General features: G+C 39.3%; 1 protein-coding gene across 1 annotated transcript; it reads left to right on the forward strand.

The window, feature by feature from the left end:
- Nucleotides 1-16,625: 16,625 nt before the first annotated feature.
- Nucleotides 16,626-17,276, forward strand: LOC125998767 (high mobility group protein B3-like). The gene has a single exon (XM_049766834.1). The coding sequence runs from the start codon at nt 16,626-16,628 to the stop codon at nt 17,274-17,276; it is 651 nt and encodes a 216-aa protein (XP_049622791.1).
- The last annotated feature ends 6,926 nt before the right edge of the window (nt 17,277-24,202 follow it).

Genomic DNA, 24,202 nt, shown 5'->3' on the forward strand with positions numbered 1-24,202 from the left:
GCTCCTGGCAGGCACGGGGGACCATATGGAACACCGGGATTCGAACCAACCACCTTTGGTCCTGGATCGGCTGCTTGCAAGGCAAACACCGCTGTGCTATCTCTCCGGGCCCCTATTGTTTTTTTTTCATTGTAAAGTTACTCTTCCTCCTTTCTATTCTATTTGGCACATTTTAAAATAAGTCACAGTGTAACTTATATAATGAGGAGCAAATATTTAACTTAAGCACTATACAAAGAATAGTATGATTGATAAACATTGAAATAGTTTAGGTCATTGAGATCAGTCTTGCATTTGACATGCTCATTTGAACATAAACTTAGAGATATATGTTTTTAACTTAACATCTTTGTAGGTAAATAGAGTGGCAGTATTTCTTAGAGTGGGATTCTCTACAAAGTCTACCTTTTAGTTTATAATATCTGGTCAGAATTAGAGGCTCTGAAAAATTTATTCTTCTACTGTTACCAATTTTTGGTGTGTATTAAACATCCCACCTCAATTTGCATCAAGTTTGGAGAGCAATTCTTACACTTAAGATATCAACATTTTATCAGGACTTGATTCCAGGACTCCAACTCCAAAGTTTACAATTCCATCAATCTCGATGGAAATTATGAATTTACATTTTCACTGAGTTCTTGTGTGATTCTAAGGACTGAGTAGGTGACCTCACTCTAAGAATCACCTGGGTATGTGAGAGCTGTTAGGTGAAGGCCTGGCCTGAGAATATTGCTGTTCCTCATCTCAGCACTGAAGCAGGAAGCAGTAGCAAATAATTACTGGGGATAAAATATAGGGAGTTTCCTTGAAACTGGGCCTAGCTCCAAAAGTATCCCCATTGCAAGAACTCTTCCAAGACCTCCCTGCCGCAAATTTTAATAATCTGAAAAAATTGTAATCAAATTCTTGTCGTTGATTTCTCCTTTCAGTTCATGATTGCCCCCAATTTAACGTTTTTTTGCCTGTTTCACTAGTTTATCTCCCCCATTGTTTTACATTTGTTTCTTTAGTCCTAGTACCACTGTGTTTTGGTTGTTTTAATGCCTAAATTGACTGTTAGATCAAAAATTGCCTTATTGCCTCTTAAATATAATCTTGTGTCTCTCCCCGTTGCAGTACAAAAATCAAACACTGCCATCACCCTAGCCTTATTAAAAGGCCTAGGTGTTATTGGTGTAAGCACAAATATTTATTCATTGGTTCATACTCTAGAATCTGCTAATGCCTTATAATTGTGGCTAAAAATGTTTACAAACTTAAAGAAGTTTACACTACTGTTGATTTCCTAGCAAAGAGTGCAAAATAACCGCCGTGGTTCAAAATTAACATTTTTTTGAGGGAGGGGGGAATTTTTGTCATCCTTAGAGTAAAATGTTGCTTTTTAAAATAAATTCGGCTTAGCTAGAGATAGCATTCAACACATAGAGGATAATTTAGTAAATAGAAAAAAAAGAAAAAAAGAAAAAAATATAGGGAGTCAACATATCATGTTATTTTAATTATCTATTAAGTCACTGTCACAGAATTATAGTTTATTGTTAGGTCTTTCTGTTTTATCTAGCACTTTTACAAGAAACAAATCTTTGACATCTATAATCTTCAGGTTTTTCATAAGGCTATTCTATGAGTGTTTTGTTTAACACAATTTCCTCTGCAGACTTCCCAATTTGAGCTTCTGTCTCCTCTGAAAACCTTTTGTATTCATTAAGTATGATCTTTTTATTGTTGTTGGGAGGCACACCCAGCAATGTTCAAGGCTTACTCCTGGCTCTACTCAAGGATCATTCCTGATGGATTCAAGAGAACATATGGGGTGTTGGGGATTGAATATGTTGGGCATAGGCAGGCAGTAAAATTGTCCCAGCCTCCAAGTATGATCTGTTTTTAAGTAAAATAGGTCATATGTTGCTTTAGCTTCTGGAAGTTTTAGAGCCCAAATTAATATACTAATATTGATTCCTTTTGTTTGCATATTTCTATATGTTCTTCTATCATGGCTTTTTTTTTTACCAGTTTATTCAATTATTTTGTATTTTTGCTGTCTATAAATGATTAAATTCTTTTTGAAAATTAACTATATTAACTGGTATATAGTAAGCACTTACCTGGCTTCACCTTTGAATTCACAGTAAAATTTATATTTTTATTATTTATGTTATAGGTGAGAAAAATGAAAACTCAAGTTAATCATATTCTTAAATGGCATTCAACTCTGATATGGTGGACTGAGATGCACATATCTTTTTCTCAGATCTTAAGTTCTCCTAAGCTTAAAAAAAAGGCTATGGTGAAGAGTAGAAAGAACACCAGAGTCCTTAGTTGGTAATACCACTGGAATGTCTTTTGTTCTTGGCTTTCATATTCCTAAAAAAGGTATTAATATTTTTTACAGAATTTTCCTAAACATTGAAGAAAATCATGGATACAAAGCTCTTTGTAGAATGCTATGTATATGGTAAGTACTAAATTTGTTGTTTTTTTTAAAAAATGACTTGCCAACATAAAATTTTTATTATTTCTTATTTCATTCATTTTATTTAATTAAACATAGTTAATAAGAGAATTAAGTTCATGACTTATGAGTTTGAGAAGAAAGTGTTGTTAATGTTACTCACATTAGCACTGAAATTTGCATCTTTACTTAAAATTCTCTTGAGTTTTCTATCATATACAAATTTTAAAATAAAATATTAAGCGGCCGATGTTACAATTGAAAAACTCTACAACTTTAAAAAATAGAATTAGTATTTTGTTTTTGGCTAAAATAATTCTATGACTAAAAAACATAAATTGAGATTGTGTTCCTAAAAAGTATGGGTCCAGAGAATTGAGTGTAGTACAGCCATACAATAGAGTCTCTGGTTTGCTACCAGGTTTTTGAAATTGGGTTGTCAAACCCTCAATTATCTGCCTTGTGTTATGTAAAAATTTGCCTGTGGAATTCTTTGTCCTTACCTTTAATTTGTTTTTAACACAAACTGAATAGTAGCTGTGTTAAATGTCATTATCTAATATATCTAATAAGTATGTTCTTATTCATGATAGCATTTAAGCTGCAAAACCGTTTCACATTTCCTCTTATTGATAGGCACTTTGCCCCTTATTCATAAATATTACTTCATAGCTTGATTTTTCATGGGTAAATGCTCTCTCTAAATGACGATTAGATTTTACAGGGCATAAGAAATAACTCAAAAGGTAGGGTACTTGCATTTGGCAAGCCTAGGTTTGATCTCCAGCATCCCATATTGAGCAGTGCCAGGAATGATTTCTGAGTGCAGAGACAGGAGTAACCCTCTGAACATAACCTGATATGATGCCAAAACACAAAAATTATGATAAGATTAAGTTTTAGATAATAAGAATATCCTTGGTATCTGCCTGAGAGAGAGAATGCAAAGAGATTTTAGGGAAAATCAAGCAAAGACTAGATGGAAAATAGACTATGATATCCAATACCTCTGAATCATATCTGTTCTTCATTGAGTAAATCCCCCCTCTAACAATATGTTTTGGAAGCTACTATGTAGGGAGTAACTCTTATAATTGCAAGGCAGTGATAATTTACTGTTAAAGATAATTCAAATGGGAAAATGAATTCCAAAGTCAATGATAATTTTGTAAATGTCTGTGTTCCTAGATCATCCATACGTTTGTGCTCATCTGCTAACATAAGCAATCCAGGATTGACTGATGATGTTGAGTGTTTTTCTGCCTCTTTCTAAGTTGGACACTTGAATTTATCATTCCTTATCATTCTTTCTTGATTGGGACAACTGGCTCATTTCAATGCTAAAAATTCCCATAGATTAAAATGCTGTCTCGTTTTTGCTTAAGCTCTTATCTGGAAACATTTTCTGAAGTTTTAATACTTGTAAACAAAGTTGCAGCACTGTGGGAAGAGGATAAACTGGGAGGCAGATGACCAACTTTGAATTAATGAGTAAGTTGCTCACATTATCTGTGTTCACTTCCAAATTGGTAAAAAGCTACATTATAGTACATATGTGGTAATGGCATGATAAAGGTTATATGAAATAGCATAAACAGAAATTTTGCCGGTCAAGTTCATGCTCAAAATGTTCATTTCTATTCATTGATAGTCATATGTATTAAATGCCCTGATTCTATGAAAATATGTCAAAGAACAAAACCTCAAAGTGCTTCAATTTGAAAAAGATAGAACACAAGAAAACACTCGTGTGAGAAGTAAACACTTTACCCCTTAGCATCATTCAGAATGAGAAATGTTGTTTAATGATAAACAAATATGCACCTTTCTATTCACAATGATTGTATTATCCTGAGGATTATAATTGTTTGAAGATATTCTAATTAATTTTTAAAATAAACTATAGATTATAGCAAAGTAAAACTAATAGCTGGCATTTTAAGTATTGCAGCTTTTCACCAAATACCACAGATCTCTAAACTGTTAACTTCCACCTCATTTAATTGGGAGAACAGTACTGTACTTTACCCAATATTGCTGAAATGTTCCATGATTCTTACAGACAATTGTTTGGCCTATTTTTGGTGTTCCATTTAACTTTTTGCCAAATTTGAATTGCTAGGGTTTGAACTATTCAACAGCTACTTCATGCTAGCTTTCAGATTGATCCTAATTGCATTAATTGATAGTAATTTCCCCATCCAAAATTTTGGGGAGTAATTTAGTCTTGGTAAGACTTCTGAAGCCGCCAAGGTGCCACCACCTGAAGACTTAGTGCACTACAGTGAGAAAAAAAATGCACACTAGAACTGTATCTTTTACAAAAGGTTTGTTGATGAATCATCTTTTGTTATAAAATTTATCGAAACTATGGCAAATAAGATTCCATCAGATGTATACAAGAAAAGAGAAATGTAAAAAGCTTGTGTTGAGCTCACCAATTTTGCTAGATATCCTATATAATCCACTTTTCCTATTTCTTTCTTAAGTGTTTGCATTTACCACGCATAAAAACAACACATTTTAGAGGGCTCTATAGGTTAAAGTCTGCCAGGCATTATGTGTGTGTCACTGAGAAAGGAAGAAGACAGGAAGGAAAGTGTTCATGCTCTAGTCTAGTTGGACCTTTCATTCTAATTTGAAGTATAATCTCTATTCCCCTAATAATAATGAAACAAAAAAGTATTAGGAGAGAGTGTATAACTATTCATATTTGGAGAGAATTTAAAGTAGTACATATCTTTGTAGGCCTACTAGGGTATATATTATATTTTGGAGGGGCACATCCAGCAGTGCTCAGTGCTTACTACTGGCTCTACACTTAGCGATCACTCCTGGTGGGGCTCATGGGGCCATATAGTATGCTGGGCATCCCTGGGTCACCTATATTTAAGATAAGCACCTATTTGCTATACTGTTGTTTTGGTCCCAAGTGATATATATGTCTATATAAAAATTGGCTTAGCAAAGTTTTTGATAGGAATTTGTCCTGTACATATAAATATATTATATGTATTATGTGTATATAATATATCTATATATATGTACAGATTTATAGTATATCTATCAAAGACTTTATATATAAAGGTATGTATATATAGATTTGCACACACAATTTATGATAGAATTTTTTGCAGAACTGTTTGTAACACAAATATAGAAATAATATGAGTGTTCATTAGTTTGAATAGATTAAACAGATTTTGGTATGATCAGGTAATGAAATATCATATCAAAAAGACATGTACTGACATAAAAGACATGCTATAAGTTTGTTGTGTAAACTGGTATATATGCATAGATACTGGATAGATCTGTCTATGCCATGTATACTGATATAGACAAAATATAGAGTTATAAAATCTAAAATTTTGTTGTTCAATTGTAACAATGTGATCTTAATGTAGTGGAACTATAGGAGCAAAGAGAAGTAGAATTTTTTATTAATACTTATATACTTTATGTCAAGACTTCTTCAATCCTTTTCCACTTAAAATCCCTTTACCCGTGTAATAAGTATATAAAATAGGTTTACAAATAATTTATGGTTAATAAATCATAAATAATTTTATTTTAACCTGACTCCTACACCCATCTAGGATATGACTCAAAGTATAAGAAGATTTATATAGCTCATATGAATTTTGTGAGGCTAGAAATATTCAAACAAGCTAGTTTCTCCTGTGTAGAAGGTATATAGTAATGAGACACAGATGGTGCTGACAAAGAAATATTGTTATCATTGATAAAAATTCTGAAATATCCAGAGATCTTATTTTGTCAAAAGCTAAACACTTGTCATATGTTTTCTTGCTTAATTTCTCATAACTACAAATACAGATATAAAACTAAAGAGTTTGAGAGATAGCATAGGGGTCTAAGGTGCTTGCTTTGCATGTACTTGGCCCTATTTAAGACTTTAGTACCACATATGGTTCCTGAGCAACGCTGAGTGATTCCTAGGCACAGACTCAGGAGTAAGCCGGAGCACTGAAAAGTATGCCGGCCCTTTCCGCCCAACACACACAGACACACACAGACACACAGACACACAGACACACACACACACAAAGAAACCAACAAAGAAAGATAACCAGGGGCATTTCAGAGTTAATAAAGTTGCCCCAAAAAGATTACATAGCTAAGTAAAATGGCAGAACCATGTTTACAAACACCAAAGTCTGTGCTATTAAATAATGAATTATGCCCCATTTTGTCTTTACAGTACTCTATTTATTTATGTCTGTTCGGGTGCCAAACAGTTTTCCTGAAGCATAATGCACACAAATTGATGCCATGGGGCTCGAAAAACCTGGTAGGACAGGATTCAACTTGCAGCTTTACTTTGCAGCAGATATGGTTTCATTTCTATTATATTTTCCATCTGAAACTGTCAAATTTTAAATGAAAGGTTTGTGTGCCAGAGAAGTGACATTTTCAGCAGTTTGTAGCACTTTCATGGCTTTCATAGGATTGTTTCCCACACACACATCCTGAATGCAGTTGAATAGTTAGGGTAATAATGGGGTGGAGGGTGAGCAACAGAGTAACCATTAGTAGGCATGCATATATTCATCCCAGCTGACTGCTGTAGCCCAGGCACTGCAGTGAAGTTTTGGAAGTAGTTGTTTTGCTTTTAAACTGAGATAGTATAGTGGAAAAGTAGCATCCCTCTGCTTCCTGTCACTTTTCATTGTAGAGTGCCCTCTGCTGAAGAAGTTAGGAGACTGCGAAGAATTTTACACATGAATAGCACAGTGAATTTTCTCTATATGTTTCTGTGTTCTATTTTCTTTTTTTAAAAAAAAAGTATATTGTATATATTTGAATTTAAAGTATTACCAAGCATGGAGATGGACAATAGTACAGTGGGTAAGGGCACTTGCTTTGCTTGAAGTCTTTCTGGGCTCAATCCCCTGAATCCCATATGGTTCCCTGAACCTGACAGGAGTGACCCCTGAACACAAAGGCAAGAATATGCCCTGGGAAGTACCTGTGAGGCTTCAAAATAAGCAAACAAACAAATAGCAGGTCTTTCAGAATTAGACTCAGTGAATATGGTGGTACAGCAGGAATTGAAAACACAGCCCCATACTTGAAAGGCAAGCATTTAAATCACGGACTCATTTCCAAAATGCTAATATTAACAAGTACTAAAAAATACCCTTGCCAAAGACAGGCAATCAAAGATAACTTCAAGTATTTCCTTTTTATATATCACATATGTCAAATATAAGAACTCAAAAAGATTGTCTCATTTCTATTTAGTACTGAAAATAATGAAATTTGCAAGCATCTTGAAAACTTTATTTCACTGAAAATTGGCTAAAAGGAAAAGTTTGGATTCTCTATAATTAATAACTCACAAAGATTACAAAAAATACTGAAGAATATATGCAGCCATTTTGCATGAAAACTTGGATACAATAAACTAAGCCTGGGGCTGGAGAGATAGCATGGAGGTGAGGTGTTTGCCTTGCATGCAGAAGGACGATAGTTCGAATCCCGGCATCCCATATGGTTCCCCGAGCCTGCCAGGAGCGATTTCTGAGTGTAGAGTGAGGAGGAACCCCTGAGCGCTGCCAGGTGTGACCCCCCAAAAAAACAAAAATAAATAAACTAAGCCATAACTAATTCTCTGTACAAAGGGATTTACAAACTGGAAAAGTATATTAACCTGTGAAAATATGTAAATTTGTAATTGCTTGTGGGGCCAAAACAATAATAGTACAGTGAGTATTGAGTTTGTCTTGCATGTGGCGGACCTGCATTTGATTCCTGGTATCTCATATGGTCCTCTGAGCACTGCCAGTGATAATTTCTGATTGTAGAACCAGGAATAACTCTTAAACATCTCCAGGTATTATCAAAAAATGGAGAATAAATTTTAAATCCTTATAAAAAAAAAACAAAGGTTTTAGGGCTAGGGTGAGAAAAGAGAAAGTAAGTGGTTTTCAAACACTTTATAAAAATCTGAAAAAAGAGAAGCACCCTTTAGCAGGTTAAAAAGAGAAGTGCAAGAAGGATAAGGACTTTCTAACTACTATGACTAGGCTACATCCAGCCACATGATTCCAAGAAACTTAGGCAGAGTGACTTTGGCATCCTCTTTGTGACTCAGAAGTAACAATTTGTCCCCAGGTTAATAGCTCTGAGAAAAGCACGGAGCTAAGCAGAATGGCTGAATATCTCTTTGGATCACTCAGCCACAAAACAACACACAAAAATAGCTCTAGATTGCAAGTGTCATATTGGTGTAAAAACACAGAACTCCACCATGCTTAGTGAGGAAAAGTGGTAGCTCTGAAGACCCAACCAGTACCAACCAGTATAACCTCTCTGATAAAGACTATAGAGGGAAAATGTTAAGGGTGTTCAAAGAACTCAAAAAACAATGGAACAGCCAATTAAACACAATAAGATATGAGATTAGAAGTAAGAAAACTTCAAACGAAAAGGACATAACTGAAAAAATTGTAGGCTATATGAAAAACTTACAGGAAGTCCTCACCAGTAGAGTGACAGATGCCAAGGATAGAATTGGTGAGTTTAGATGATGAGGTACATAGCATCTTCAGATAAGAGCAAATAATGGAAAAGAGTCTCAAAATAAATGAACAACCTACAAGAAAATTTTGGGATAAACTCAAGAGGAACAACATAAGGATCACGACGGCCCCAGAGGCTCAGGAATATAACTCCCATGAAGAATCAACAGTCAAAGAAGTTGCTGAGAAGTTCTCAGAACTGGAGAGTGTATGTACCCACACCCTGGAAGCCTGAAGAGTACTAGTTAAAAGAGATTCAAATACTGCAAGTCACATCCTAATCAGAATGATGAAAACCATAGACAAAATATCGAAAGCAGCAAGATCAAAGAAGTAATCACATACAAAGGAGCATCCTTAAGATTTACAGCAGCTTTAACAAAGGCAACCCTCCAGGCCTGAAGGTAGTGGTAGAACATTGTGAAATAAAAAAAATCAATGAAAAGAATACTTCATGGAAACATAATGAAAGACTTCATCCCAGGCTTTGTCCTAGGATTGGTGCAAAAGCCAAGACCACCAACAGAAGACTGATGAAAACAACAGTGATGAAACAGAACTTCTAGAACCATAAAGAAAGACTCCATCCTAGGCTCTGTCCTATGGTCTCTGCAAATACCAAAATTTCTAGTTATAGAGGCCTAATTTTATCATCCAGGACTGAGCAGAAAATTTCCAGACACCACAAAAGGACCGAGGGGAGATTAAAAGGTACAGAGCTTGCAGTTATGTACATGACAGTATACTTCAAGGGCGGAGAAACCCTGTATCTCTTAGGTCAAGGGAATTCCCTTTCTAATCTCCCCAATATTTACTATGCCTATGCAAAAAAAGAAGCACAGATTAATTTTTAGTTGTTATTGTTGTTTTTGTTTTGTTTTGTTTTGTGCTCTGTTTTGTTTTCATTTCAGGACCGTGATTATTGTTTGGTTGTTGTCTTTATTGCTGTGGAACTTTACGGGACTTTTTTTGTATTGTTGTTATTTTCCTTCCTTTTCCCCTTTCTTCTCTTAAATCGATATTTATAGCCTCTAGAAGAACTCCTCCCTGATTTTGCTTGTTTGATTTTTGTCCCCATTTTTTTCCTTTTCTTCAAACAAAACAACATAACTTGAAACATTTTGTTTGGCCTCACAAATTGAGGGGGGAATAATCTAGGGAATCAAGACCAAACAATTGTATGAACACTGAGTAGAAATAAAAAATGATCAGACTTAACACCCAATCCAATCCAACAACAACAGAATCGATATCCAATCTACAACAAGCTAGATACTGAGAGGATCACTTATACTAGCAGCCTGGGGCAAAGGAAGGGTATATGGGATGAATGCTGGGAACAGGGGTGGAGCGAGGACAATATTGGTGGTAGGATTCAATGTCACTATGTACTTAAAATATTACTGTGAAAGATTTGTAATCCACTTTGCTCAAAATAAAAATTATTTTAAAATAAAGAAAAGAATACTTAACTCAGCTCTATTTTCATTTATATCTGAAAAAATATCCATAGTTTCACAAGTAAACAACAGCTCAGAAATTTCATGAACTTAAAACTAATTTCAAAGAACTGAAGGGATAAACCCCACAAATACACCAAACTTCTACAGAATTATGGCTTAAAACCCTACAACAACATCCTGTTGCAACATCAATGTTATAAATACACGAATAAAAAGACAGAGATTGACAAAATAGATTAAAAACTTGAACCCAACATTCTTTAGGCTTCAAGAAACACATTTGAATAGTTAGAGCAATTACAGACTAAAAGTCAAAAGTTGGAATTCAATCCTGCAAGCAAACGCTTCCCTCAAAAAGATTATAAAAGGAAGAGTCTCTTAAAAATCAACAAAGAGTGACTACTTAATTTACATAAAGAATAAATCACACTCCTAAATATATATGTGCCCAATGGGAGATCAGCAAAATACTTATAGCATTGTGTGGATTTAATGCAGTCCCTATAATGATACCCATGATACTTTTTCAAAGAAATAGATAAAACACTCCTAAAATTCAAATGGAACAATAAACCGCTATGAATAGCTAAAATGTCCTTGACAAAATGAAGATTAGGAGACAACACTTTTCTCAACTTCAAAATTTATTATAAAGCTTTAGTCATTAAAGCAGCATGATATTGGAAGAAAGACGGATTCTCAGATCAAGGGTATAGATTTAAATATTCTGACACTGATTCTCCATTAATCTTTCCTAAAGGGAAATTAAGCTTTGCTGAAGATTAATTGTTCTTTGCTAATATGGTAAAAAATATGAAGCAGAACAAGAAAAGCCTCTTCAACATTGTGTGTTGGGAAAACTTGTCAGCTACATGTAAAAAGTGAATTCATACCTTTCTTTAATTCTGTGTACAGAGAGCAAATAAAAATCAATGAAAGATCTTGATATAAGACCCAAAACAATATGGTACATAGAAGAAAATGAGGCAGAATATTCCATGGTATTGAAGCTAAAGGGATTTCAAGGATAAAATACCCTTGGCCAAACAAGTGGAAGCAAAGATAAACAAGTGGGACTACATTAACTTAAAAAGTTTATGTACCACAAAAGAAACAATCCATAGGATAAAAAGACTATGGAATGGGAGAAACTATTCACCTATTACCCATATATTAAGGTGTTAATATCTAAGATATATAAGGCACTGATATTTTAGCAATAAATAAACATCTAACTCCATCCAAAAATGGGGAGAGGAAATGAACAGATATTTCCTCAAAGAATAAATACAGATTGTCAGAAGGCACATGAAAAAATCCTCAACAGTCATTGGAGATGCAAAGAAAAACAACAATGAGATTTCATCTCACACTACAGAGACTGGAACAGATAACAAAAAACAATAACATCTAGTGCTGGCATGTATATGTGGAGAAAACGACTCTCGTTCACTGTTCATGGGAATGTCCACTAGTCTAGCCTTTCTGAAAAATAATATAGATATACCTCACAAAACTAGAAATTGAGCTTCATATGATCTAGCAATACTATTCCTAGGAATATAGTCTAAGACTCCAAAAACAGATTACAGCAAGGCCCTCTGCATTTCTATATTCATATATATATAAATATATAATATATATATTCATATATAGCACTATTCACAATAGCTAGAATCTGGAAACAACCTAAGTCCTTGAAAACAAATGAGTGGATACAGAAATTGTGGTATATTTACACAATGGCATGTTAGGAAAAATGATGTCATAAAATTTGCTTATATATGATAGATATGAAGAGTATTATGCTGAACAAAATGAATCAGCTATAAACATAGAATGTTTTCACTCATTTGTGGGATACAAAACTGATAGTTATAATATCCAAAAAATAGAGACAAGGGCTATGAGTAACAGTCCATGATAGGAAGCTTGCCATTAATAGCAGGGGAGTTCAGTTAGGGCAGAGAAGGGACCACTATGACAATGACAATTGGAAATGATCACTTGACATGAATTGGAGCTGACAGTAGATAAAGTGATATGCATGTTACCACTTCAGTAACAAAATTGCAAACCACAGTGTCTAAAGAAAAATAAAAACAAACAAAAATAAGGGAGAGAGAAAATTAAGAAGTCTAAATCAAAGGTAGGCAGTGGACAGGATAGTGGGGAGGAGATAAAGGAAACTGGTGACATTGGTGGTGGGAAATGTGCCCTGGTGAATCGTCTTGTATATGGACTGAATCTCAATCACAAATAGCTTTGTAACTGTGAAAAAAACTTTTATTATGAATAACCTTGTAACCATGGTATTTCAATAAAATAATTTTAAAAAGACAACTTGTAATAGACTTGAAGAAAGACATTGTTACCAACACAAAAGTAGTTTGAGACTTTAACACTACTGTAGCACCTCCTGATAGATCAACGAGACTTAAACTCTGCAAGAGAATACTGGCTTTGAATGCACAAATGGAAGAGAGGTAGTGTAGTAGATATGCATAAAACTGAAGACACATTGTTTTCCAATGCCTATGAAAAATTCTCCAGAGTAGACATTGTACTGAGGAAAAAACAATACCTACATAAAATCGGGAGGATAGAAATTGTATTAACTATCTTCTCCAGTAACCAGACCAGCGTGCATTGAAAAGAGACATAAATTACAAACAGAAACAGAAATAATTCTACTGACTATAAGTTAAATATTATAAAGCAAAATATTATACTCATTGGAGGAAAAACTAAAATACTTTCCGCTAAGATTTCCCACAACCAAGTCAAGGTTGCCCTCTATCATCACTTCTTTTCAATATAGTAATGAAAGTACTTGCTGCTATCAAGTCTTACCTCAAAGATTGCCCACTAACATATTCAATATTGCCCACTCTCACCACTTCTATTCATAAAGTATTGGAGTACTTATATCTCAATTAAGCAAGGAAATTATATCAATGTAGAAAAGAGGTCAAGCTCTATTGATGACAAAATACTATATTTAGAAAATACTAAAACTCTACAGAAAGATTCTAGAAACAATAGACTTTTATGGTAAATTTGCAGGCTACAAAATTAATACACAAAATTCCATGGTTTTTCTATTTAAAATAATGAAAGAGAATAAAGTTGTATTAAAGAAATCCCATTCACAATAGTGTTTTAGAAAAAGAAGTACCTTTGAATCCACTTAAGAGGTTAAAAGCCTATAAAAGGAAAACTGCAAATCACCATTTTAATACATAAAAGTAGACAAAAGGAAATAAAAGCATATCTCTTATGTGCTTATGGATTAGGAGGATTCACATAATCAAAATGGCAGTCCTCCCCAAAGTATTGTACAGGCTCAATGCAATCCCTGTAAGGATACCCATGATATTTTTTCACATGTTTGCCAGAAAATTTGTTACCCATGTACCTTCTCGTCGTAAACCTGGTCTGATGTCCCAGGGAGTCCTAGGGTCCTGATCCATGCACGGAAAAAAGACTGAAAAGGAACAAAAAAAGAAGAAAAAGATAAACAGCTTACTTCCCTCTATTGTCCCAAACATTGAGCGCCAATTGCTGGAATGCAGCCACTACCAACATAGATCAAATACTCCTTCAGTTACATGTAATAATCCTCCCTGAAAAGCTAAATCAGTCCTTGGGAAAAAGATGGGAGACACTACTTTCCCAAACTTCAAAATGTTCTACAAAGCAATAATTATTTAAACAGCATGATATTGAAATACAACAGACTCTAAAAACAGTGAAAAAGACTTGAATATAAGACCTCAATTATATGACCAATGATCTTTCATTAAGAAGAAAGAAATAGTAAGTGGAACATGGAAAGTCTCTTCAACAAGTATTGGAAAAACTTGTCAATTACATAAAACAATGAACTCAGACCTATTTTTATTGCCAGGCACAAATGTCAAATGAAAATGGTTTAAGCTTATTGTCATACATGAATTCATAGGGTATATAGACAGAAAAGTTGAAAACTCTCCATGATATTGAAGCAAAAGTCATTTTTAAGGATGAAGCATCGCTGACCATAGTATAGGAAGCAATGATAAACAAATGGTACTTAATAATATAAAGAAGTTTTGTACTTCAAAGGAAACAGTTATAAGATCACAAAAACTGTTCACATATTGGGAAAATTAGTTACTGAGGAGTCATTGGATAAAGATTTAATATAAGTCAATGGTTTATATTTACACCATAGAGACTGGCACACACAAAAAGAAAAATAACAGTCAGTGCTGGTGTGGATGCAGGGAAAAAGGAACTCTCATTGACTGCTGGTGGGATTGTCAGTTGGTCTGGCCTTTTTGGAAACACAATATAGAAATTCCTCAAAAACCTAAAAATTGAGCTTCTGTGTGACCCAGAAATATCAGTTCTAGAAATATACTCTAGGAATCTAAACACACAATGCAAAAAAGCACTCTGCATTCCTATTTTCATTGCATCACTATTCATAGTAGCCAAAATCTGGAGGGAACTGAATGCCCTAGAACAGATGAGTGGATAAAAAAACTGCAGTACATCCACACAATGGAATACTACAGAACTGTTAGGGAAAATGAAGTCATGAAAGTTGCTTATACATAATACTCACAGTATCATGCTGAATAAAATGAGAAAGAGGGAAAGAGATAGACATAGAATGTTCAGTTATATGTGATGTATAAAATAGTATAGTAATAATATTTAAAGAGAATTGAGACAAGAGCCAGGAGGTCTAGTCCATGATTGGTATCTTGCCACAAATAGGGCAGGAGTCAATTAGGGCAGAGAAGAGACGACTATAATAATGATAGATGAAAATGATCACCCTGAACAAGAACTGGGTGCTGAAAGGAGGAGTAAAAGTACAGGAAGAAAGAGGGGGGAGAAAGGGAGAGAAAAAATATCTGCCATAGAGGCAGGTGGAGTGGGGTGGCACAATACTAAAACTGGGATTACTGTGTTATAAAATGTGCACTGGTAAAATGGTGGATGTCGGTATGACTGAAACAATAATAAGCAATTTTGTGACTATATCTTGGTGATTATGTAAAATGTTTATTAAAATGTGAGAAAGAAACTAGAAGTATCTTTATACCTCATACAACATCCAAGAAAGTGTAAATTTTAATGGGCTTTTAATTCTCAACAAGAACGGTAACTTATTTCAAGGGTGAAAATAAGAAGAAAGGTGATTGTATAATCAGAATTTGGGTTTGGTTTGGGTAGTGCCATGTTTGATATACTTTATTTTGTTTTTGTTGTTTTGCAAGGACACGAGCAGAGCTAAGGATTTACTCTTGGCTCTACTCTCAGAAATCATTTCTAGTGTTGCTCAGGGGATTATATAAATCATAGGAGATTGAACTCAAGTTAGCCTATTGCAAGACAAGTGGCCTACCCACTTTCTTATCAATTGTATGTGCCCGATACCTCTGCTTTCTAAGATCACTACTTTGTATGAGCATCGTGGGGTAAAATACCCAGCAACCTAAACAAATATATTCAGCACCTCAATACAGAAAGTAACTCCCAGGATAGCATGAGTGTGGGTATCACAGTAATCTCCAAAAAGCACTGCAACTAGATAACTTTTAAACACCAACAAATAAAAAAATCAACTACCCTCAAAAACGTAGAGGGTTGTTGAGCACAACTTGACCAAAAAAAAAAAAAAGGTAACGGTCACAACCAAAGATGAATGTCTCCCCCTCATCTGGACATCACAACCAAAAAGGAGGGAAGAGAGTGGGCAACAAGGAAATATAAAATAATTTAGTAGAGTGGTACTCGTACTGAAGATTGTAAAACTTGACTTCTTTGTAGAAAAACACACGAGTTATAATGTTCTTCTATTTCACAGTCTAGTATGAATTTTTATTAGAAGAGCACTTGATAGAGTCAAGCCACCACCAAATGCCATCTTCCCCAAATCTCGCGGTATGCATTCTAGATCCCTTTGACATGACATATTTGCTGGGGAAAATTTCAGCAGAAACCATGGCAACCGGCTGAGCCCCGTACCCCACTCCGACCTGCACCCAGAGATGTCGCAAATGCACATTGTGAGGTCGGCTGCGACCATCATCAGGGCAACCACCACAGAACACAGGCCAGTTGCAGGCCTGCACTCAACACCGGGAGAGGTCAAACTGAGCGATGGCGGCCAAAAAAGGGTTCCCGGGCAGCCGCCAAGCCCAGCCTCGGCGCCCGGGAGGCAGGCGAAGCCGCCGGTCCATACTGAAGCCAAAAGGTGAGATGAACCCGTACGCCTGCTTCGTTCGAACCTGCCGGGAGGAGCTGCCAAAGAGCCGCCGGGGCACCGAGGTCAGCTTCGTGGACTTCTCCAAGCACTGTGCCCGGCGGTGGAAGGCGCTGTCCCCCCGGGAGAAGGCCCGCTTCCAGGCCCTGGCCCGGGCAGACGGACGCCGCTTTGCCCGCGAGATGAGGAGCTACGACCCTTCGATGGAAACCAAGGCTCCTAAGAAGCCGATGTCATCTTTCCTTCTGTTCTGCCAAGAGTACCGCCCCCAGCTCCGGGCCCAACACCCCAACCTGTCACCGATGCAAGAGTCCCATCGCCTCGGAGCCATCTGGCGCGGGCTCAGCAAGAAGGAATACCAGCACTTCGTGGACTCGGCTGCTAGGCTGCGAGAGAAGTACGTCAAGGATGTGGATAAATACAAGAAGAGAGCTCAGAAGATCGCCTATGCCAGGTCCCTGGGCAGGGAGAGAGTGGCCGGGAATCGGAGCCGAGAGGAGGAGGTGGAGGAGGAAGACTCCGATTACGAGGAAAGCATGGATGACTAGGAGCGCCTAGTCCTTTCCTGACCCAGTTTCCCAACACCCCTTTCCCTGACACCCATAGCTGAATAAAGGCATGACATTGATCTGCTTGGCTCAGTGTCAGAAGTTTGTGCACCATGGCAGGGAAGCCACATGATAGAGTGGGTTCCTCCCACAGCTTGTTCTTGGGGTTGCCTCTACTGCTGGGGTCTGGCAGACTCTAGTCTTGCCCAAGGGCTCTGGGGGAGGGCAGTGGTTTCCCTGGAGGGGCCACGGGCGGGCAGGCAGGCGGGCGCTTGGAGTACCTGAATCTATATTCAAGTCAGGGTTCACATTTCCAAACCCTTTCCAACTCAAAGGTCCCTGTGTTCTCACTCTGCAGGCAGTGTGGGAAGATATTGCAGACTTTATCCGGTCATTTTCATTCTTGAGGTGGGGGGATTAGATGGGTCTTAGGAACAAACCTATCTGTAACAACTGAGAATACTCAAGATACTTGCTTTAATGTTAGAGAATTTAGAAACAGGGGTTTCTGCTGCCATTAAGTGCTACGGAAAAGCAGGGTGCTTCAGCTAGAATGAGGGCTGGTATGAGTTAAAATGGAATCGTTTGAAACTATTTAAAAGCCCAGCCAGTGAAATCATGCAATTTACTACCAGGTGGATCAGGAGAAAATTTTGCACAGTAAAGTGACTCAGAAGGAATGGGGCAGACACAGAATGATCTTTCATTTGGGATATAAAGAAACATAGGAAGGGAATAACAGATGGCCACAGACACTGAACCTGAGACTTAGTGCACAGACCAGAACTTACTCGATAACGGAGGATGTCACTGGCTCCACCCAATCACTGATCGGTTTGAGGTAGGAAAACACCCAATGATGCTGGAGGAGGGCCCTGCCCCTTGGGGGAGTTCTCTGATCTCATATAAAAGCACACATATAAACTGTGTATGTTCACCCTTTGAATCATTTCCTCACACTTCAAATAATTTTGTTTTCTGACTTGGGTGTCCCCCTATGTATGCTCAGGGTTTACTTTTGATTCCTCGAATCCAGAGATCTGATCCAGGCCTTACCCATGTAAAGTCACTTTTCTACTTCTGAGCTACATGTCAGATTCACCCATGCAATGATTTGAAGCCATTAAAACACTGGGGTGCCAGCATAAGAAGTTCTGCCCCCAGACTGCCTTTGGATTCAGGACCAAACTTTGAACTCTTCCTTGAATAAAATGATGGTCAGCCTTCAAAGCTGTATAAACCAATTCCTACAAATCTCAATTTCTTTTTCTCCTTGTTCATAATCTCATGCAATATTTAAACATAGCACCCACCCTACTTGTTCTTTTTCATTTTTAAGGTGGGGGAACAATTATATGGTTGATTAGAAAATAGGTATTTATCTCTATTAAGGTGGGGGGAATTATATGGTCCATAGAAGTGGTAAGGTTCAGTCCTCAATCCCTGAAGTGTGGTTGCTACTAGGACCCTCACAACACACTATTGGATGTGATACACCCATAAAGAATACAAAAGAGACATTCTTATTAATCTTGCTTGGAGTTGAGGTTCTGGGAAAATGCCTTATGGCTGTAGCTCAGATCTATCCTGTGAGACTTGACAGTAACGCTATGGCAGGCAACCATGGCATCCGAAGTTGTTGTACTGCCATGATGAGCTGTGGGAAAGAGGGAGTCACCTGGAGCCTTTTTAAACCACATACCTGGCAACAACTGGACTCCAGAATCAGAAAGGGATCCGGAAGCCAGATTTCTGCCCTCCATCCTTCCCAAGCCCCTCCCCAAGAGTAGGGAGATAAGGGAAGCTTGAGGAAACCTATGGAGTGCCCCTGAAATCCAGTTGAAGCTCCCTAGACTGGCACCCAGGTAAGGCCTGGAGTCCAGGGGAGAAAGAGGGGGAAGTACGGGGGCCTGCCAAGCATCCCAGCACCACCCAAGCTAAAAATAGGGCCTCTAGCATGGGGCCTCCCCAAAATCCATACCTGGCAACAGCTGGCCTCCAGAATCAGAAAGGGATCAGGAAGCCAGATATATGCCCACCCCTTTCCCCAAGCACCTCCCCAACAGTAATAAGAATGGATGGAAGCTTTAGGAACCCCATAGAGTCCACCTGGTACCCAATTCTGGCCCCTGATTCTGGCACCCAAGGAAGGCATGGAGTTCAGGTGTGAAAGAGGGGGGTGGCTGGGGGCCTTCCGAGCTTCACAGCACTCCCCAGCCTAAGGAGATTGCCTTCAGCGTGGGGTGACCCCAAACCACATACCTGGAAACAGCTCTCCTCCAGAATCAGAAAGGTATTCGGAAACCAGATATCTGCCCAGCCTCCGCCATAAGTTCCTTCCCAGAGTAGAGAGAGAGGGAAGCCTGAGAACCCCTATTTTGTCCACCTGGCACCCACATCTGGCCCCCTAGGCCGGCACACAGGGAACGCCTGGAGTCCAGGGGAGAAAGAAGGGGACGGATGGGGGCCTGCCAAACCTCCCTGCACCACAAAAGTAAGGGATAGGCCTCCAGAATGGAGCCTCCCGAAACCACATACCTGGCAACAGCTGACCTCCATTATCAGAAAGGGATGTGGAAGCCAGATATCTGCCCAACCTCCTCCCCAAGCTTCTCAACCCGAGGAGGGAGAGGGAGTGATGCCTGAGGACATCGATAGAGTCCAACTGGCACCCACTTCTGGCCACCTAGGCCAGCACCCATGGAAGGACTAAAATACTGTGGGTCTGCCAAGCCTCCCAGCACCCCCCAATTAGCGCAAAGGCCTCTAGCATGGGGTCTCCTCAAACTCCATACCTGGCAACAACTGGATTTCAGAATCAGAGAGGGATTTGGAAGCCAGAGAACTGCCCAGCTTCCTCCCCAAACACCTCAACCCAAAAGGGAGAGCGGTGGAAGCCTGAGGACACCTATAGAGTCCACCTGGCAACCTCTCCTGTTCCCGAGTCTGTCACCCAGCAAGGCCTAGAGTCCAGGGGAGAAAAAGGGGTATGGGTGGGGGCCTGTCAAGCCTCCCAGAACCCCTCAAGCATGGATTATGTCTTCGAGTATGGGGTCTCCCAAAAACCCATACCTGGCAACAGCTGGCCTCCAGAATAAGAGAGGGATCCGGAAGCCAGATATTTGCTCGGCCTCCTACCCAAGTCCCTACACAGATTAGGGAGAAGGGGGGAAGCCTAAGGAACCTAATAGAGTCCACCTGCACTCAATTCTGACCCCCTAGGTCGTCAACCAGGGAAAGCCTGGAGTCCAGGGCATAAAGAAAGGGACTTTTGGGGGGCTGCCAAAACTTCCCAGAACTCCCCAAGCAACGGAGAAGGCCTCCAGCATGGGGCCTCCCCAAAGCACATACCTAGCAACATCTGGACTCCAGAATCAGAAAAGGATCCGGAGCAAAGTTATGTGCCCTGCATCCTTCCCAAGCCCCTCCCCGAGAGTAGGGAGATAAGGGTAGCCTGGGGAACCCTATAGAGTTCACCTGACACCCAGTTTTGGTGCCCTAAGCTGGCACTCAGGTAAGTACTGGAGTCCAGGGGAGAAAGAGGGAGACGGATCAGTGCCTGCCAAGCATCCCAGCACCCCCCAAGCTAGAAAACTGGCCTCCAGCATGGGGCCTCCCCTAAATCCATACCTGGCAACAGCTGGCCTCCAGAATAAAGAGGGATCAGGAAGTCAGATGTATGCCCGCCCTTTTCCCCAAGCACCTCCCCAAATATAATGAGAAGGGGTGGAAGCCTGAGAACCCCCATAGAGTCCACCTTGTACCCACTTCTGGACCCAGATTCCGGCAGCCAAGGAAGGCATGGAGTTCAGGTGTGAAAGAGGGGGCTGGCTGAGGGCCTTCCAAGCTTCACAGTACCCCACAGGCTAAAGAGATTGCCTCCAGCATGGGGTGAGCCCAAACCTCAAACCGGGCAACAGCTCTCCTCCAGAATCAGAAAGGGATCCAAACACCAGATATCTGCCCAGCGTCTGCCAAAAGTCCCTCTCCCAGAATAGAGAGAGGGCGGAAGCCTGCGGACCCCTCTCAAGTCCACCTGGCACCCACATCTTGCCCCCAAGGCTGGCACACAGAGAAGGCCTGGAGTCACAGGAGAAAGAGAGGGGCAGATGGGGGCCTGCCAAGCCTCCTCACACCACCAAAGCAAGGGAGAAGTTCTCTAGAATGGAGACTCCCGAAACCCCTTACCTGGCAACAGCTGGCCTCCAGTATCAGAGAGGGATGCAGAAGCCAGATATCTGCCTGGCCTCCTCCCCAAGACCCTGAACCCGTGTAGGGAGAGGGGGTAATGCCTGAGGACACCTATAGAGTCCAACTTGCACCCGCTTTTGGCCCCCTAGTCCGGCACCCAGGGAAAGCCTGGAATACACGTGACAAAGAGGGGGATGATTGGGGGTCTGCCAAGCCTCCCAGCATCCCCCAATTTGGGCAAAGACTTCCAGCATGAGGTGTCCTCAAACCTCAGACCTGGCAACAATTGAACTCCAGAATCAGAGAGGGATCTGGAAGCCAAAGTTCTGCCCGGCCTCCTCCCTAAACTCCTCAACTCAGTAGGGAGAGCGGTGGAAACCTGAGGACACATATAGAGTCCACACAGCACCCTCTCCTGCCACAAGTCTATCACCCAGGCAAGGCCTGGAGTCCAGGGGGAAAAATGGGTACTGGTGGGTGCCTGTCAATCCTCCCAGTACTCCTCAAGCAAGGGAGATGGCCTTTGAGTATTGGGCCTCCCAAAAACCCATACCTGGCAACAGCTGGCCACCAGAATAAGAGAGGGACCTGGAAGCCAGATATCTGCCCACCCTCCTTCCAAGGGAAGGCCTGGAGTTCAGGGAAGAAAGAGCGGGACGGACAGGGGGCCTGCCAAAACCTCCCAGCACTCCCAAGCAACGGAGAAGGCCTCCAGCATGCGGCCTCCCCAAACCACATACCTGGAAACAGCAGAACTCCAGAATCACAAAGTGATCCAGAAGCCAGATATCTGCCCTCCATCCTTCCCAAGCCTCTCCCCGAGAGTAGGGAGAGAAGGGAAGCCTGAGAAAATTGTTGACAAGTTACTCTGTTGAGTTGACTGAGTTTTGAGGTTATAGACAGTATGAAAGATGAAGTACTACAGCCCACCTGCCAAGATATATGGATGTAATTCGGAATGTTTTCACTTTGACTCAAGCAGTTTTGAATTCAGAGGGCAGAAAGACATCAGGACTGGTGATTATCGGAGGGGTGAGTGGTAGTGCTTCTCTAGTGTCTGAGGTCCCAAGTTGGTAGACTGGAACATGCAGTTTTAGTTTCAAAAGGGCATGACTGTTCAGAAAGTTTCCAGACACCATAAAAGAACCTAGAGGAGAGTAAAAGAGCATGTATGGAGCCTGTAGTTATTCCCATGACAGTATGTTCCAGGGGTGGAGAAATGCCGTATCTTTTAGGCCAAGGGAATTCCCTTTCTAATATCCCCAATACTTACTGTGCCTACTCAAAAATAAGCACAATTTTTTGTTATTGTTTTTGTCTGTTTTTTTTTGCTTTATTTTGTTTTTATTTTGGGATCCTGGTTATTGTTGGGTGTTGTCTTTATTGCTGTGGTGCTTTCGGGGTTTTATTGTTTGGCTTTTTTTGGTCGTTGTAGATTTTATTGGGGTATTGTAGTTATGTATTCTTTATTCACTCTTTCTTCCCTTAAATTGATATTTATATACTCTAGAAGGCCTCTTCCCGGTTGTTGCTTTTTTGCTTTATAGCCCCCCTTTTTTTCCTACAAACAGAACCACATAATTTGAATCATCTTGTTATGCCTCATAAATTGAGGGGGGAAATAATCGAGGGTACCAAGAACAAACAGTCATATGAACATTAAGTAGAAATAAAAAATGATCAGACTTAAACACCAAATACAAAGCCAATGACAACAGAATCAATGCCCAATCTACAACAAGCTAGACACAGAAGGGACATCTTATGCTAGCAGCCCAGTGGGCAGTGGAGGGGAACATGAGATGTATGCTGAGAAAAGGGGTAGAGAAAGGATAACATTGGTGGTGGGAATGCCCCTGATTCAATGTCACTATGTACCTAAATTATTAATTACTGTGGAAGATTTATAATCCACTTTGGTCAAAATAAAAATCATTTAAAAGGGGGGCCAGGTCCTACCTACAGTATGACACAACTGGGTACAGAGGTTAAATAGATATCAGAACTGGAATCTTTTTTGGTATGAAACTTGAGGAGAGGATGGCCGCACAGTTAAAGTGTCTGGGGTCTTACACTAGTATGTACACTGAAACATGCCTGCTTGTGAAAATCGTTTATAAGTAAAATAATTTCAAATGCATTTACACTTTACAGATAAGATAAAACTACACACTATATATAAGAACATCCTATGACTATCAGAAGTTATTGAATTCAGACAGATTTAGGGAGGATATCAAGACATATAAGATAGTGCTGGCATGATAGTACAATGGGTAAGGTGCTTGGTTTTGCATGCAGCTGGCTCAGCTTCAATTGCCAGTGCCTTAGACCCAGGAGGGATTCCTGAGGGCTGAGTCAGGATTAGACCTGTCCACAGACAGTTATGTCTCAAAACAAACCAAAGAAATAAAACATATATAGACGACAACATTGTAGAGTGACTTTCCATTTTACAGTTTCCTGCATACAAGTAATACAACTTTAGCACACAGAGTTGCTAAAAATCTAAAACAAAACTTACAGTTGTTCTGGCCTTAGAAAATCAGAACAAATGAAAATTTAAGGTAAGTACTTCAGTAATTAACAAGCTAGAACATAAATGTGGTGAGAAGGTTATCACATATTTAATATATAAATTATACCTGAATTTCTCCCTGAGTGCTAAGTTACACTTAAAAAGATCAAGGTATCTCACTAGGGATATAACAGCTGAGCAGAAATTTGAGCAGGAA

This window comes from Suncus etruscus, chromosome X, assembly GCF_024139225.1.
Source record: "Suncus etruscus isolate mSunEtr1 chromosome X, mSunEtr1.pri.cur, whole genome shotgun sequence".
Classification (NCBI taxonomy): domain Eukaryota; kingdom Metazoa; phylum Chordata; class Mammalia; order Eulipotyphla; family Soricidae; genus Suncus; species Suncus etruscus.